Source organism: Stegodyphus dumicola, chromosome 4 (assembly GCF_044657685.1).
Source record: "Stegodyphus dumicola isolate Sdum_Otavi_A_Nest chromosome 4, ASM4465768v1".
NCBI classification, from domain to species: Eukaryota; Metazoa; Arthropoda; class Arachnida; order Araneae; family Eresidae; genus Stegodyphus; species Stegodyphus dumicola.
Window position 1 is genome coordinate 95,932,103 of NC_140771.1, and position 19,664 is coordinate 95,951,766.

At 30.5% G+C, this 19,664-nt stretch overlaps 1 protein-coding gene across 1 annotated transcript in view; it reads left to right on the forward strand.

Moving 5' to 3' along the window:
* The first annotated feature begins 6,440 nt into the window (after positions 1–6,440).
* LOC118204800 (voltage-dependent calcium channel subunit alpha-2/delta-1-like) overlaps positions 6,441–19,664 on the forward strand; it is a 154,392-nt gene continuing 141,168 nt past the window's right edge. The window contains exons 1-6 of the mRNA XM_085815242.1: positions 6,441–6,572; positions 7,198–7,279; positions 7,364–7,483; positions 7,590–7,649; positions 15,341–15,476; positions 15,622–15,753. Coding sequence (XP_085671368.1) covers positions 6,463–6,572; positions 7,198–7,279; positions 7,364–7,483; positions 7,590–7,649; positions 15,341–15,476; positions 15,622–15,753 — 640 coding nt within the window. The 5' untranslated portion in view covers positions 6,441–6,462. The remainder of the gene's footprint in view (positions 6,573–7,197; positions 7,280–7,363; positions 7,484–7,589; positions 7,650–15,340; positions 15,477–15,621; positions 15,754–19,664) is intronic.

The following is a 19,664-nucleotide window of genomic DNA, read 5'->3' on the forward strand; positions in this document are numbered from 1 at the left end:
GCATTCGCCTAACTTCTTATACGAAACTGTTATCAAAGAACTATCTTCGAATAAAACAATTATCTTGCTTAAGCATAAGATACTGAAATGCAACGTTACAGTTTCTGAAGCAGAATGTCTTAATAAGCTGAAATGTGACCTGATTCAAGATATATAAGTCGAGGTCGAACTGTAATCTTAAAAGGGAATTTTTAATTCTGAATACCTACCCAACAGAAGAATGTAGAACTAGCATAGATTTGTTCTCAACAAAATTTAATACCAAAGTATTTTAAATCACGGAACACTTGTTTCTCCAAATACGATAATTTATCTTTTTTCACCTGCTATTGGTTCTCTAATATGTATTCTTCATCATTATTTGTAGATACATATTTTATAAAATGCACCAGTTACTCTGCATATGAAATATTTGAATCGAATATAAGATTATAACTATTACAGATATATTTCCTCTATTACAAGAGATATTAAATAACTATTAATAAAGTCCATAAACTAATAAGATTGTTAAGATAATAATTCAAATTCCCTCGTTTCTGATTATATATTTTTGTTAAGTGCAGGTTCAAAAAATGTCTTGTCCACTTTGTGTGCTACACTTTTCAGGTATTTCCCTTTTAAGCTTGTAGATTCATCAGGATACTTTGAAGCAGGAGACATGAACAATTTCCTCGCCATGACTCGAACATGGATTTCTCGAATACGCGCCGAGTGCGCTACCACCACGAAGGCATGCAGAAAAGAGGGAGAAAATCCCTTATATACACCTCCTTTTAAAGGGAGACTAGCGATTAGGGGACCCATTCGCCAAATCTTGGCGGTGAAGAATCATCATCCACAACCTTTTATTTCGGGGGAGGGCCACTTTTTTTTATTAGGTTTTTTAGTCATTAGGTTTTTTTTAAGCGGAAAACTTAAAAAATAAGCAATGCCCTGGCTGGGACTCAAACTTGGACCTCTTGAATGCTCGCCGAGTGTGCTACCTTTACACCACGAAGGCATGCAGAAAAGAGAAAGAAAATACGTTATAAGCTTTTATCTCCGCCATGACCTCTAAATGCTAATCTTGGTCGACTTACTCATTTCATACCCAGTGCTATTCCTCTCGGCATTTCGTTCCATTGGTTGTCCAATAACTTTGCTTCAAATTAGTTCTGCAGCAATAAATTAATATTGATTTTTTTATTGATTTGATTTGATTTTTTATGATCTTTTCTGTAAAAGCTACCTATATGGCATATGCCCTTTTAAAAATTCGCATTCAACTAAAACTTTAGGAAAATATCTCCACATCTAGAATCAACTAATTAAACACTTACAAAAATCATTAATGTTAATAAAGTGTTGAATAATTCGTTGTGGTAAATATTTTGAGGATAATAATGTATACATTTTTTCTTTCCTGAAAGCTAATATTTACTTCTTCTCTCTTATTTTATCTGTCTGTTATATCTTCTAGCTATTTTTTACATTTTATAATTTTTATAAAATGTAAAAAATAGCTGGAATATTTTATTTTATTTTTATTTTTAAATATTTTGATTAAAATATATTTCTAGAAAAGAAGAACATAACAGTAGTTACAGAATTAAACTAAATTATGATAAAAAGGAAATTAATTAAAAGGCCTATTTCATGAAAAATTACTAAATAAGAAAAAAATTATAAAAACGTTTTAAATAATTACAAAACTCAATAATTTAAAAACACAGGAAAGGCAAGTTTTCCCCGAATGACAGAGCAACAAATCATGCAATTGTCGGAGCAATTAAGATTTTCACTATCCTTATACTTGAAAGAAAAAAAAAATATTACACTAGTTATACTAGGAAGACAATATTACTTTAGATCACTAACGGGTTGACGACTTGTTCACGACTCTACAGTAATTTATTTTTATTCCAAAATGAATTGACTAAAATGCATCATAAGAATAAGTTCTTTGAGTATCAGCATTGGTTCGTAATTCCTTCTATTCGCGGAAATATTTGGCTTGACTAGAATTGCCGGTTTGGCTTTAACTTATAACTCGAGTAAAGACGAAACACTTTCGTATTTACGTATTTTTATCAATTATTGTTCATTGAACGGGAGTTGGTTTGTTCCCCTTGAAAAGTCAACTAATTTCCGATCAATGACAATGATTACATGTTTTTAATTTTTCCTTTTACAATTGAAATTCTATTCTTCATGATGATTTAACTCCAGTCCCCGTTAAAACATTATTAACATTTTGCTTTCAAATTACTTCAAAACATCTTTCAAAATATAACTTACCAGTATGGATTCACACTTTTAAAATAATTCTACTTTAATTAAACTTAGGAGATAATATAATCAATTAATCAATACTGTTTAGGAAATATATATATATATATATATCGGATTACGATCGGTGTCTCGAGCTGTGAGCACACAAGTTGTCAATAAATAATTTTCAGATGTGGTTCAAAAGAAACATCTGACACAAATTTAATACTCAGAAAATCTAGACTCATCATTTTTAATATTTCCCATTGCTTAACCTGTAAATCTATTTAGAAATTTTCTGAAGAAGGACAAAATGAGAAATCAACCCTGTTCTGGCAGGGATTAAAATTCCGGCTCTCCCGATTGCTAGCCGGACGTGCTTCTCATTGCACCACGAAAGCATACGTTTAGTAAGTAAAATTTCTTACATTCTCCCCAACTTAAAATGTAGAGCTAAAATGCCCAACTTGTAGAGCTATTCAGAATTTTTGAAAGCTAGGAAACATGAAAAATCAGCCAACCCCTTACTGTTATTTAAACTGCAAACGTCCCGATTGCTAGCCGAGAGTGCTTCCAGGTACACCACAAAGGCACGCGGTAAGACAAGAGAAGATTCCTTATAAACTCTCATGATCAAATCCTGGAAGAAAATGATTTATACGAAAAGGAATTCATCAGAAGAAAGTTATGGCCAGATTGTTTTGCAGGCCGAAATTTTATGCACTGACGATATTTTTTAAATCCATGATATCGTGTCTCTATGGAAAACCATTGGCTTGGAAGTTCAACAATAAAAACATGAAAAAATTATTACAGGACCATAAAAATGAATTCAAAAAAGAACTGAAAGGCTTTCAGAAGGAGGAACGAAAGGCGATTGCACAGGAAGTGTCCTTAGAGGAAGACGAAACCCTCTTTGAAAAAAAGATGAACCTAGCTTTTTGATCCTCCAGATTGGAGCCAAAATGGATAAGGTGCAAAGCATCATGTAATGGTATCATCCTGATAAAGCAACAGTAAGCTACAAAAAGATATTTTCAGTGATAGTACGATGTGCCACTTTAGAAATGTTTTAAAACGTAGACAACAACAAACAGCACTGGACAAATTTTGAGTGAAACAGAGGCACAGTGAGGATCAGAATCAAGAGGCGCTAAAAGACGGAAGCTAAGAGAAGATGCTCCAGAGAGTTACTTGATGCTTTCGTGAAAGGGGATTTCTCACCCAAATGATAACATCTTTTTTTTTCTCTTCTTCATCACTTTTTCATACCGTTCACCGTCCTTTGGATGGATGCGATAGAATTAAATTAAATTTTCATTTATTCTTACCTGTTTAATCTTGCTTTTACTTATATTTAATAATTTTTATCATTTTTATGTCATAAATTTTTGTGCAAAATATTGCTGTGAATTTTAAATAACTGTCATCTGTAGTCTTGAAACGGATTAAATCATTTTACCTCAATCCTTACGGGGGAAATGTTTTAGGTTTATGAATATTTCGAATGAAGAACAACCTTCAGAAATGAACGGAATTTGTGAACAAAACTGTACAGTATTATAGGTGTTTTTTTTTTTTTTTTTTTTTTTTTTTTTTTCCTGTTTGTTTGTTTCCTTCGATAACTGCTTGGGCTTGCACTGCCCGAGAGGCTAAAGCTGTGTGATGTTTAGCTTTGTGAGATGGGTTCGATTGCCGGGGCTAAACAGGTGACTAACATTTGTTACTTATACATCGTGAATATTTTGCTGTGTGATGTTTAGCTTTGTGAGATGGGTTCGATTGCCGGGCCTAAACAGGTGACTAACATTTGTTACTTATACATCGTGAATATTAGCCACTTATCTTAGACAGTTTCGCTTACAACGAAGCATTTAAGTATTTTATTATAATTACCAAAACAAACCATTTAAAATTCGTCAAAATATAACCTTAGAAAGACGTAGATTTTTAATAAAACTCTATGTTTCGGGGGAGCATCGACAAGATCTCTCTTCGCCAGGAGCAGAAAATATTTGTAGAGGTAGGAGGAAGAATAATCATAACCATGGGCATATCAACCAGTGGAGCAAAGAGAAAACAGAGCCATCTGGTAAAGGTAAATGATGACTGAACGGGGAAAGCTAAAATATTAAAGTTTTGAAAGGGTTGGGAAGAACTGTGTTCGAATTACCATGTTTATTCGCGTAATAGTCGGCCTCGCGTAGTAGTCGCAACCAGTTTTTAAGCAGAAAAAATAGTCAAAAGTGTACAATACTGTGTAGTAGATTTCCCAGCTTAATAGTCGCACCTAGACTTTCACAATGAAAAATTAGCAAAAGAAGTGCGACTATTACGCGAGTAAATACAGTAACGTCTTTTGTTGGCCAGGAACGGATTGTAACTGATGATTCAAAACTCCAGCATCTCAGTTATTTCACATTTCAGTACCGTTTATGTATAGTGTATAGGGATACACACAGACCCTCCTGGCCATAGAATGGCCTCGTGGTCAGAAAAAAAGAGTGACCCTAAAAAATACCGTTTATGTCGACAGATTTAACTACCTTCCACTTCTTTTTACAGCGATCCTTAGATTTTCTTAAAAATATGGTTGTTGCTACACTTACCTTGGGGGCCGGGGAGAAAGAAAGAAAAGAAAGAAAAATTGCCTAAGAAATGGATAGCCTAATCGCTCTTAAAATTGGTAGAGTTTTATTTAAAATCTACACCAAGATAAGGATACTTTTTTCCCATAATTTTAAATTATCAATTGCATATTTTTATTATATTTGAATCTAGCATTTCTTTCTGAAATTTTTATTTAAAATGGTCAATAAAACGTCTAACTTGATTGTTAAGACACGCTTAACATTTTGGTGCCCAGCCTACTCGATTATACCTTGGAAGCAGAAAGAAGTGAATGGCTGAATCCAGACTTTTTTTGCCTATTTATTTTTTACTCACTTCTAATTATTAATTCTGAAACTAATTCTAAATGAAACTGATCTAGTTCTAAATGTTGCATGGGTGAACTTAAAATCCACATATTACTATTAAAACATGTTGAATATTTTAAAAACATGATAAAAGTTTTTTTATTTTTATTTATTTATTTATTTATTTGAAGTTGAAACAATAGTAGTCTAAAGAAGAAAGAAAAAAAAATTAATGAATCCAAGAGATTTTTCAGAACCCAAATGTGCGAACCATGAATTTCGGATCATTAGTAGAGATATGTCTCTCTTATGGATAAGGATACTCATTATAGGAATGGTGATTAGCATGGATAGTCTCATCATCATCACTTAACTCTGCACTCAAAGGGCAGTCTACAGAAGCAGCCAAAAATAGACAGAAAAAAGTCTTTTCACTAACTTACGGCTAGTAACCCTGATACATACGGTACCTTTATATATTACCCTATTTCGAGGGTTATGTATGGTAATAAAACCCTGATATTCGCCTAAATCTGGGGCTATACATCAAATTTTAAAAAGCCCTAAATTGATTTTTTAATCCCTCATAATTTATATATATATATATATATATATATATATGTGTGTGTGTGTGTTATATTTATGGACCCAGACTATATTAATTGGACCTTGTATACGGTTCTATTTGCAGAGCCGGGCCGTCTATTGAAGCTAATGTTATTTTCAAAAGTGCGTGTTTTAATACTTTTAATTTTCTTACTTACTTTATGTTATTCAAACGGCCAACAAGAAAAAGCAAGTCTATTTTTTTTAACTTGCACGATGTGAGACAGTAAAGTAGAGCATTAATTTGCTAATTAGTTTTCTTTAAAGATAGTGACAAACAGGTTTTATTAAATCTCTGTATAGTATTACTATCACGAAATAAAAAAGCTAACTAAAACCTGCATAGAAAAAGAAACAAATTCCTGTCACATTTCTTTGCGTGACAATTCATATCATTCATGAATGAGTTAATCATATTCTACAAGCCAACTCTGCCAGCAAAAATTCGTTGGTAAATCTGTCTTCCGCGTTTGAAATAAATAATTTGCAAGAGCGCAGATCTAGCGCACAAAAAGCAACAGTTCACAAACGAAGTTTTCATTTTTATGTCGCGTTGGATAGAATTATAGTGGGTACTGTCACGTCACGTGGTATATCTTAGCCTCAATCTCAGCGGAGTAACGGAAACTCATGACGAAATATAGGTTTCGAGGGTTATTCCTTTCCTCCCCTGCAAGTTGCCGTAATGGCGGCGAGCGGTGCATCATCGCTGTGGGTTGTGAACGTGATTTTTTGTTTACTGTTATTAATGTTTGCATGTATCAGTGCTTACGGTACTTTTCCTACTAGAGAAGTGTAAGTTTTATGTACTATCGCTTAATTATATGCATTCGTTGCTAAAAGAACGCTACTGAAGGGTTTTTTTAGTGTCCCTCCGATGTTACCGGGATGTCTGCTATTTTGATTTCGCAATCCCTGCGCAAAGAGGGAAATTTATTTTCAGTTCATTTTCCTTCGAAAATCTGTCTTATTTACAGTAATTGTCATCTGTATTTTTCAAGTTTGCGAAACATTTGTGTACATGTGATGTATAGTCAGTTTTGCGTAATAATGTGGATTCTCTTCCTTAAATTGTTTTGTAATTATTTTCTAAATTTAAACGTATTATCTTTGACTTTTACCCTTCCTAGATTAATAGCTGTGTTGCTTAAAATTTTAATTTTTTAAAAGATCTGCCCTTGAATAATGTAAAGTATACTTACTTTGAATTACCCTAAATTTTTATATATTGCTTTTTTATAATATATATAATTCCCTGTCAAATATATTCACAATTCTATACTATATATTGAAGAATAAATTTTAATTTCCCTACCCTCAGTATTTTGCAGATTAAAAAAATTCTTATATCTCAGATTTGTCTTAAAATATACTGTGCCAATATCTGTAAATAAAATAATTTGCTTTTATTTTCATATAGCATAACAAAATGGGCAGAACTGTTTCATAATCGTCTTATTTCTGATTTAGACAGATTCACAGGAATAAAAAAGTTAGAAAAGGTAAATTTTCTAACATTCTATATACATTGTAATCTTTCCTTGATTTGATAAAAAAAATCAAAGAATTATTTCATAATATTTCAGAGTTATAATCATGATGATATGCGAAGATCAAAATTGCACAAAGTGGATGGGCATAGTTTAGTACATAAAATGTCTCATGATCTTACAAAACACTTAGAGAAAAAAATGGAAGCTCTAGAGGTAAAATTCTGACAAATATTAAAGAAAAATTTTCCATTAAAAATTAAAACTGTTTTTTTATATATTTATAAATTTGATTTTTGAATAAAGACATTTATTTTCTTAGAAATTGGTCATTGCAGCTGAAGAAACAGTTAGAAATTATAAATTTGATTCTTCCATGTCTGTAAGTAATCACTTTATTTCTTTTAATATTGCAAATAATATGTTATAGGGATTAATCAAAATATTTTACAAGCATTAAGTTAAACCAGCAAGACTTTTTATCACATCAATTTAAAAAAACTTGCAGTAATGATGAGCAGAATTTTTTACCATTGATATTTTATTTTTTTTTAAATAATTGCTTTATAGTTAGTAAAAGAATTTTTTTAAGTGTTCTTGAATCAATGAACTAACAATATATTCTTATTGTTATTTATTTCTGCATAAATTATTTTCAAATTTTATATAATTCCTTGTGCATAGTTTATCACATTAAGGAAATAATACTTGTATAGATATCAGTAACAATATATCATAACAGGAAATAATTCATGTGTGAATACCAAAGAGAATTTTTTTTTTTTATGTATATGTGTATTTAATGCCTAAAAGAAATATTGTTTTTAGTTAACAACAGCATTTGTGTGTATCGTAAAAAATGCCATAAATCTGATTCTTATTTGAAAATCAGGGATATATTTTATACATCTGTGTCATGTCCTAGTTTAGCATAACGAACAGCATTGTGAGTGAAAATGTAATGATGTAAATGTATTTAAGTATTCAAAATTAACTAATAATAAATGAGGTGACATATTTCATATGTAATCTTTAAGTAAATTAAAATCTTAAAGTAAGGCTAAGAGAGAATTGGTATTGTTCACTTTGGAACCTATTAGTCTGCCAGATAAAAGGAGTAAATAAATTAAAAGAATTTTTATGAACAGAGCATGATATGGAAAAAGAAAAGATGGTCAGTAATACATTGCAGTTTAAGGAATTAGCTATAGTCTATTACTTTAAAATAGGGATGTCTGTTCCTTTCTGACTCACCTATTTGCATTTGGAACTTGTGTTGTTATCACTGTATACCATGTATTTTGTCCTCCTAATCTGAGACTACAGCTCAAGTTAACCTTCATTTGTATATTTTTCATGAAGTGAAACATGCTAAGTAGAAATGAAGTGGAAGAAGCAATTTGGGTTGATCTTTACAATATGGTAACTGGTAGTTTGGCGACATTTTGGAGGCGATAAAGGTTACTACCTGGGACTTTGGTAATAATGTGAGCAGTACTCAGTTCCGATTACGCATTATTTTGTGTGAGGGAAATGAGAGATCATGGGATATGTCATGTGATATTAATGGACGAATTACAGTTCTTTAATCGGAAAAGGGGGGAAATCGGGAAAAAATCTGGAAATTTTGTATTTGGCTTTATTCTGTGTTGTGTGAAACAGTGTTCGTGAATTTTTGGATCCCATGGCCGTAACTAAAGTGAATTCGAAATGGGTATTTATGTATGTATTAATTTAATGTATGTGCTCATTTATATTTTAAGTAGTGTTTTTGAATTTAATTATATTTTAATTAAATGATAGTTATTTTGCGAATTTTATATTTGTAGGAATATGGTATATGTTTTAGTTGAAGTAAACGTGCATGGAAATAATTTAAATATCGGACACTAAGTATTTGTAATGGTTGCGGTATGAATTCGTTGGTGATGTGTATAATGTAATAGATGATTTAGAGGTAAAAGTTTTTGGATATTTTATTTATTTTATATGTGGAAATGTTCATATTTGGAAAGGGTAAATACTTTTTCACGATCAGGTAATTTCATATATATTCTTTTTACCGGGTTTAAAGATTGAGAAAATTGTCATGTATTTTCGTGAAATTTTTCTAATTCATGAAAAAAAAGCAGTGTACATGGATATAGTGAAGAGTGTGCGCAATGCCATTTTTGTGCAATTCTGGGATGTTTTTTTAAGTAAAAATAAGTCGGCGTGTACATGGTTTAGTGATATTTTAATTAAATGATAATTATTTTGTGAATTTTATGTTTGTAGGAATTTGGTATACGTTTAAGTTGAAGTAAACGTGCATGGAAATAATTTAAATATTTGATACTAAGTATTTGTAATGCTTGCGGTATGAATTCGTTGGTGACGTGTATAATGTAATAGATGATTTAGAGGTAAAAGTTTTTGGATATTTTATTTATTTTATATGTGGAAATGTTCATATTTGGAAAGGGTACATACTTTTTCGCGATCAGGTAATTTCATATATGTTCTTTTTACCGGGTTTAAAGATTCAGAAAATTGTCATGTATTTTCGTGAAATTTTTCTAATTTATGAGAAAAAAGCAGTGTACATGGATATAGTGAAGAGTGTGAGCAATGCCATTTTTGTGCAATTCTGGGATTTTTTTTAAGTAAAAATAAGTCGGCGTGTACATGGTTTATGTGTATGTGTTATTTTGAAAAACGCGTAAGGAGTATGGTATTGTGCACTTTTTCCCAATTTTGCAGTGAATATTTGTCATGATTAAGCAGTTTTGTTAGGTAAAATTTCTAGCATAAGTGTAATTCGGCTATTAGATTGTTGGAAGAAGTGTTCAGTAGATAAAAAGAAAAGAAACATGTCTTTACTTCGTGAAGACAAAATGGCGGCGTGAAAAAAAAATAGAGGGTTGCTGTAGGAGAGTTGGTCGCCAAATTTTCGCCAAAAAAACGCCAAGTTACCATAATGTAAAGATCAACCGCAATTTGACTATTATCATGGTTCTGAAGCAAGCTGGCTTAAAAATGGCCTTAAGTGCTTTTTTTCAGAACAACTCACTATAGCTCCTGTAACACCAGCGGAACAGCTGCATCAGAAGGATGGTTTTTTATTGTAGGCAAAGTGCCTAGATATGTAATGGAACGTTCTTAATATATTTTTTAGAGGGGCTTGGAAAATGCTTATTAATTCTGTTTACAGATTTAACAGCAATTAACCTTTAAATAGCAACATATAATAGCAGTTATTTGTCAGTTGCATACTGTAAAATGTAAGCTAGTTGGCATTTTTCAAGTACTTCATTATTATCCCGAGTTTTTTTTTTTAAATTTTTTATTCATTTATTTATTTTGTGTGTGTGTGTGATTTAGAAACTTCTAATTTACAGTATGAATGTAAAATGTATGCTTTAATAAGAAAATATTTTGTATAAGCAAAGCAAATATTATTGTAAATACTAAGTTTTTTTTAACAATATATAATAATATTAGTCTGTTTTTATGTATGCCTTTTATTGTACTACTACCAGCTTCGCTGCCAGCCTTCGTCTGGCTTTTAAATGTACCGGAAAAATGGCTGAAGGGAATACATAACGTTAAATTTAAAAACTGCGTAGAATTTTACTCGGCAGAAAAACTTCATAAAAAAAAGTTGTTACGTATAACAAAATTACAATGAAATAAGCAATATGCCATAATACAAATATTAATTATCCTAATAAATAAATTAACCAACTTTCCTTTGCAAAATCTTAAGAACTCAAATGGTATAAAGGAGGTTAAGAACTTTGTTTCCTAAAAAAATCACTCAAAACTTTCCAATATCTTAAAAATAGTAAAATGTGCAATAAATAACATAAAAGGGTTGATCTTTGGATTATGGTAACTTGGCGATTTTTTGGCGAAAATTTGGGGACCAACTCTGCTACAGCAACCCTCTATTTTTTTTTTTTTTTTTGCCGCCATTTTGTCTTCACGAAGTAAAGACATATTTCTTTTCTTTTTATTTACTCAACACTTTTTCCAACAATCTGCTAGCCGAATTACACTTATGCTAGAAATTTTAGGGAACAAAACTGCTTAATCATGACAAATATTAACTGCAAAATTGGGAAAAAGTGCAGAATCGCAAACTCCTTGTCGCGTTTTTCAAAATTGCACATACACAGTAACTATGTACACGTTGACCTATTTTTACTTAAAAAAAATCCCAGAATTGCACAAAAATGGCATTGCGCATACTCTTGACTTTATCCATCTACACTGCTATTTTCTCATAAATTAAAAAAATTTGCACGAAAATGCAGGAAAATTTTGTGAATCTTTAAACTCGGTAAAAAGCACATATACGAAATTACCTGATCGTGAAAAAGTATATACCATATCCAAGGATGAAAATTTCCACATATAATATAAATAAAATATCCAAAAACTTTTACCTCTAAATTATCTATTATAAACGTCACCAACGAATTCATAACAAAACATTAAAAATGGTTACAAATACTTAGTGTCAAATATTTAAATTATTTCCATGCACGTTTACTTCCACTCAAACGTATACCAAATTGCTACAAACATATAATTCACAAAATAACTATCATTTAATTAAAATATAATTAAACCATGTACACGTCGACTTATTTTTACTTAAAAAAGCATCCCAGAATTGCACAAAAATGGCATTGCGCACACTCTTCACTATATCCATGTACACTGCTTTTTTCTCATAAATTAGAAAAATTTCACGAAAATGCATGAAAATTTTGTGAATCTTTAAATTCGGTAAAAAGGACATATATGAAATTACCTGATCGCGAAAAAGTATATACCCTTTCCAAGGATGTGCATTTGCACGTATAAAATAAATAAAATATCCAAAAACTTTTACCTCTAAATTATCTATTATAAACGTTACCAATGAATTTATAACAAAACATTAAAAACGATTACAAATACTTAGTGTCAAATACTTAATTCTTTCCATGCACATTTACTTCTACTCAAACGTATTCCAAAATACTACAAACATATAACTCTCAAAATCACGATCATTAAATTAAAAAACACTACTTAAAATATAAATAAACACATACATTAAATTAATAAAAATTAGCTTACAATCCTAATTACTTTAAACTAAATCATTGCTAATAACAATTTTCCAATAATACTATATTAATTTATTTACTCCTTACATTTAGAACAATGCATAAAAATAATATCCTCAAATAATTAAAAATACTAACTTACCTAATCTTCTACAGAATCTTGAGTGCACGGCGGATCACAAAATGTTCATTTTCACCAGCTTTCTTGCACCGCCATTCAAACTATCTGTAATATCCTTCTTTTCACACAATCTCATTTCATTCCCACATATTGGACATTCATACTTATCCGCAATTAAGCAATTCTTTTCAATTACACATAAACGCAATAAAAATTTTGGATTTACTTTATATACGGCCATGGGATCCAAATATTAAACAACACTGTTTCACAGAACATAGAATGAAACTACTGCTATAAAGTACAGCAGATATTTTTACAAATATACCCCCTTTTCTGATTAAAGAACAGTGATTCGTCCATTAATGTCACATGACATATCTCATGATCTCTCATTTCCCTCACACAAAATAATGTGTAATCCGAACTGAGTACTTCTCACATTATTCCCAAAGTCCTAGGTAGTAACCTTTATCACCTCCAAAATGTCACCAAACTACCTGTTACCATATTCCAAAGATCAGCCCATAAAAGAATACAAAAAACAAAAAATTCTGAAAAGCAAAGTATAATTAATCATATTTTATCTTATATTTTCAAGAGAAAAAAATTACAATGAAATAAGCTATATCCCTTAATACAAATATTAATTATCCTAATAAAAAAATTAACCAACTTTCCGTTAAAGAAAAAAAATCATGCAAAACTTTTCAATATCTTACAAACAGTGAAATAAGCAAAAAATAACATGAAAGAAACTCAAAAAACAAAAATGTCCTCGCACAATGTTACTCTGCACAAAAACTTTATGAAAAAAATCAATAAAAATGTTATTATGTATAAAAAAATTGACAACGAAATAAGCCAATCTCTTAAAAACAGTGACATAAGAAATACAATGAAAAATTGTTGCCAAACCCATATTTCTAAAAGAATGAAACTATTCAAAATGATGCGATTTTATCAAAAATCTATCAACAACAATAAGACTGGAAAATTGTTGCCAGAATCACATTTTTAAAGATGTGTACTCGGAAGCTTCATTTAAAAAATTTTTTAAAAATACAAAATATTATCATTTTTCCAAAATTCTTTTTGTAAAAGCAGTCGCAAGGATGAAAGTTTAACATGTCCAAAAATCAAAGAAAAATAAATTGTACATTTTTAAACATAAATGTTTTTAGAAAAAATCCTGTTGAAAAGGTGCTAAGCTCACTTTGTTAAATAAATTCCTATTTAATCGATTTATTGAAACATGATGTTTATTTTAAGTTCGTAAAATAGCTAAGTGCCTATGTTTCATGACGATGTGAAAATGGAGTGCGTAGAGTAAAATCTCGCTTTCCTATAGCCCATTATGTCTCAAAATGACGCGATTTCATCACAAAACATAAAATTAAAAGAATTTGAATTTCGAAAAAAATCGCTTCGAGGTGCACTGGCTGTTGTTTAGGTTCACGTATGTACCAAATTTCGTAGCCGTGGGTCTATTAGCTTAATAGCGCAGTGCGAACGAAAGACACGCACGCACAGACAGATTCTTTATTTTATTACATGTAGATATGTACATCTAAGCCATCAGTTCAAAAATTGTATATACTGCATATTATTCTGCTTTTGACCTTCAAGTGGTAAAATTAGTAAGAAAAGGAAGGAAAATATAATAAAAATGGTGTGTATTTATATGTAACCCTAATTATGATACAATTTCAAATTATATTCTATCTACATTTAAATTTCTTTGCAGAGAGATTCATTAAAATTAATTTCATCTTATTATCATCTTGATCTTGTAAAAATTAAGTATTTAGAGATTTTTGTTTCTCCAAACATCGGGCCAGCGCGAGACTTATGGTAGTTTTTGGTAGTACATGTTTTTTCCCTCCTAGTAAAATAATACAGTATTTACATAGATTATTTTTTCATGGTTTGTTTTTAGGTTCATTTTATTAATATTGTGAAGATTTAATGATTTTAAGTAATTAGTCTGGCTAAACAAGTTTATTTAAAATTTTTATGACCATTATTGTAGTTCTAATTTTTACGTAAGTAATTTATAAAGCTTGGCTTTCCTGAATTATCCTGCTTTATTTAGTTAGGTGGTCCTAATTATAAAAACTCTTGAGTGATGGGAATTAATTCAGTATTTGAATTAGTTTGTTAAAAGCTGAACTATATATTAAACACAATAGATAGTAAGTAGTTGATGATGATCATGAAGGTTTTCTCTGAGTATCATCATTGCAATGATAAAGACTAAAAACTGTGTAAATCCAATTAGAGAATTCAGATCTTTCTCATGTCAGGAAAGCTACAAGCAGAAGCGTAACTAGGGTTTTCAGCACCCGGGGACAACTGAAGATTTTGTGCCCCTTTCTCTGTGCCAAGAACGGAAAACATTTCATTCTAAAATTTCGTAACATCAATTTGGCACCCCCTTAATGCTGCGCCCGGGGACAGATGTCCCCCCTTGCCCCACCCTAGCTATGCCACTGGCTACAAGTCTGAAGTGTAAATATCAGGCCAAGTTTAGCACTGAAAGACAGGAAAAGTTGTTACTAAGCATCACTGTTTAAAAATGAATTTTAATATTAACAGCAAATTCAATTTAACCTACTAATTTTTCGCGTGTAATTTGTATGAATAAATGAGCTGTCTTAAAATGTACAAATGTGTAATTTTTTCACTAACATGTAGTCATTTAAGTATAAATAGATTGTATTTGCATTAATTCTTATGCACAAATGCATGTTATTAATATATGTATAGTGTCATACTGCATCTATATTAGGTCTTTAATAGATGTGAATTATTAAATAACAAATGTGAAAAATTATTTTATATTCGTAGATCTCCGATTTGAGTTTTGTAAAGATGAAAGATTTTACGGATAATGATCCTAGGCTTGTGTACAGTGAAAAATTTAAAAAACCTGTGAATTACTCATATTCTGCTGTCCACATTCCAGATGAAATTTATGTTGTGTGTAAGTTTTGTTTTAGTTTTCATATTGAGTTTGCAAAAGTTTTATCCATATTTTATGGACTGTTGTTTCAAATGTTCCCATTCAAAGTAAACAATGTATACTCACATTTAATGTTTGCATAATATGAAATTTCATTTACTCTTAGATCCTGAAATTCTGAATGGGTTGAAGTGGTCAGCTGCACTTGACAAAGTATTTCAAGAAAATGCAAAAAACGACCCTGGTTTAATGTGGCAATATTTTGGAAGTCATTCAGGATTTATGCGAACGTACCCTGGTATAATATTTTATTTTCTTTAATACTAGCTAAAAAATAGTTAAGCATAATAAAAATTTAGACAGTTATTCAATAATTTTGAGTCTAGATAGTTAATCAGAGTACATAAAATTCATTTGAGTCTAGATAGTTAATTTGAGTCTAGATAGTTAATCAGAGTACATAAAATTGTAAAATGCTGGCAGTTTTCCAGAAATGTCACTAGGATATTCGGATATATTGTGTTTTTCTGCTGTAAGCAAAATGACTCTTAATGCTAATGTTAATTCCTGATGGGACTTCCCATTACAAGAGTATGTCTCAGTGTCATATCTTGACAAAAATCCAAAAAACGGAAGCTTGAAATAAAGAAAAGAAGAATATTCTAGTTTTAAAATATTTAGGAGTTTGAGTAAGAGGATAGGTTATCCAAGATGTGTGAAAATGAGGATATGAGAAACACAATTGAAAAACAAATATAAATAACAGTGAACAAGGTGAAAATATCAAACTATGTACAAATATTTAAAAATGCAGTAATGAAAGAGAAATAAGGCAAAAGCAGAAAATTTGGTCATCAGGAAGATGGGTACGACGTAGTTGGAATGCAGGGTCTCTCGTATTTGAGATGATCTTCAAAATTCACTAGTTACCACTTGCAGGTTTGTGTAAAACATCATTTGTTATATTTATGAAAGAAATCTTGAAGTTGAATTGCCTTGTTACAAATGAAATAAAAAGCTTTGACAGTGTTACAAAGAATTGTATTATTTGTAAGTTAGAGATTCTGGTTTCTGAAGATGCCCCCCTTGCCCCACCCTAGAAGGGAAAGTAATGGATTAATAACTGAAATAGTTTGTATCCCAAGAGTGCAGAGTTGTGTTTCTTTTGGGAAGAAATAAATAGAGAGGTGCACCTATTGTGCTGCTGAAGATGCTAAATTTATCAATAATAATTTATTTGAAACTAGGTGTTTTATTATTTCTGCAATCAAAGGTAAAGTATTAATTTTCTCCAAAAATCCAATAAAAAGGTGTTGTAGAATTCTCATTCATTTATTGATGTGATATTTCATTGGTATTTTCTTTCCTCTCATGTTTGTCCAATAAGAAAATGATCATTATAATTTACAGCTTTATAAACAGATTTTTTTTTCTAAAAAATGTGTCTATTTCAATGTTAGTTTTTAGGAATATTTCAGTATTTTAAATATGTTCATTTTAGACAATATTTTGTTGTACTTCTTTATCCTTATGTGTAATGGAAATACTGGGTCATTAATAAATTTCTGCAATTTTTTAAATCAAAGCTCATTTTTATGTCATTATTTTATCACTGCTGATAAGGGGTGGCCTTGATCAAAGTAAATGTTTAAATATGGCCATTTTCTGCTCATGTTACATAATTGTAACATGTATTGTGACACAATTTTTTTTTCAGTGTAGCTTTAAAAATGGAGAATTTAGAATCTCATTTTCTTCATTACGTTATGTTCTTTTGCTTTAATTAAGAAAAAATGCCAATCACATTTTCATAAAATTTGCACTGTGTATACCAAAGTAATCTTTTTGATGACACAGTCTGAAGGTGGTTTGAAAAGTTTCAAGCATGGAAATTTCAGCCGTGAAGATGATGCCTGCTCTGGATGACCATCCTCTGTAAACAAAGACCTATTAACTTTTTGAAGCCAGCTGTTACAGCAGTTGTACCAGGAAAATTATTTTCTTTGACGCCGGCTGTGGTACATCTGTCGTACCAGCCATTCACTTCCTATTTTAGAGAATCGCCTATCTGTAGATCTCTGGGTGGTCCATTGTCGCTGCTCAGACTAGCCGCATTAATACCCTCTTCTTATCAGTTTGGCTACATTTTGGCAAAAACTGCAGGTTTCGTCTCGCGCCAATATACTTGAAAATCAAATAGAGGCCATCTCTAATTTTTTTAGTACTGACTTGCTATGATTAAAACGTCAGCGATTTTGCACGATGTTCAAGCTTACCAGATTTAATGTTTTTTAATCATAGCAAATAAGAATAGATTAATTTTTTAGATTTAATGTCCTTCTAGAAAATAGTTAAAACCGCTTTTATCATTTACTTCCTTTTTATACTTATGAATAATAAGATTTTATTTTGACATTTTTCTTTTTGGAATGCATAAAACCCTTAAGAATCGTTAACTCTTTCAAAGTGCTTCTATTATGTAAGCAACTTTGTCTGATTTATCAGAAGATAAATAAGAGACAATTGTATGCATAATAGTTTTTGTGATTTTCATTTATACAATGATTGCTTTCAATGATTTTCATTGATTGTAAATTAAATAAAATCAATTTATCTTTAGACCCTCTTTTAGGATGAGATCTGCCAAAAAGTACTTAAATATCAGTAAAGCTTACATTACTTCTAAATTGAATCAAACCATCAGTTACTTTGTATAAAACTTCAACCAGTTTTATTTGCTGAAATTCTTATACTCCTCAAGAGATAAAGGGAATTCAGACAAGTTAATAAAAAAAAAATCTTTAAAAAAGGTTGTTATTTTGTCTGTAATAAGGTGTATGTCAACTTACTATTAAATGTATGAGAATTAGGATTGGATTACGGAAAAGCACGCAAACGCTATCTGCTTAAGAGGATGGATGCTTTCATGTAAACCCTTTTAAGAGAAAATTGCATTTACATTCCTGGTGGAAAACTCCACATGTAATCAACCCTTTCTTTGGGTTTGATTGGATTAATTTTGTTCGCTTCCTGAATTACATCAAAACACAGAACAATTACCTGTATAAGGGGAGGGATGTCTTCGCGGAGGACTTTCTAAGGGAAGCTGGCTTGCATTTATTTACGTTACACAAAAGCCATGAATCCAACCCTTTAGCCAGGATTCAAACCCGAGCGATCTACAAGTGTTCAGCCACCTTTACCGTTCTACTGGAGGGGCTGTAAAAAAATTTATAAAGAAAAAGTATTGAAATAACTGGTTTAATTTACTAACCTATTTTTCTCAATTGACAGTACATAAATTATGTATATGAGGGGATTATTTGTGAATAAATAAACTGTATTGCACTTTTCTCCACTATTTCATATTACTATGGAATTATTGCATTTCAGAGTTATTTCTCATGAATTAATTTTGCTCCGTTCATGATTTTTTATATTTTCAAAGAGAAAATTTCACACTTTAAATAAAATACACGAGAGATACTTTATGCAAAATTTGGTGTAAATGGTTTTCCTAATTTTGCTTTGAAAACATTCCAGGGTAATCGTTTTCATTGCTGGAAGAAATATGAAAAACAGATTTACTACATTGTAAGTGTCAACACCCAGTATGTCCTTATTCTTTTGAAAACGTGAAAGATTACTCTTTCTAAAATAAATTAGAAAATATATTATGTGCAAACAGAATATTCGTTGAAAATGAAATAGACTTCAACCTTTGGATATAACGATGGTTTTAGACGAAATTTCTACCTATGAAAAGAAATTGACGTATAATTAATTCTTCATGAGCATTTAAAACTGTTCTGAAAAATACTTTGATGATTGCATGCATAGGTCACAGATTTTTTTTTTCTCTGCTAACATAAACAAAAGCCAATTTCACAAAGAAAAATTGTTGTTAAAGACATACCTCCTTTGTCTGATAGTCTAATGTAATATTTGTTAAAGTAAATGATGAAACGCAACCAATTTATCTCAGATTTTCTTTTTTATATAATAATAACAAAATTATCAAAAAAAGCAGATTTTAAGCTCTGTTATTGTCATGTAAAGCTTTATTATTGCTGTAAGTTCATCTCAAAATCTAATTGTATTGAATCTCATTCTAATCATTTAATGGTAATAAATATGATTACTATTATTTCATTAAATTAGTCATTACTATTATTTTGTTAATGAAAATATGTTATTAAAATTGCATTC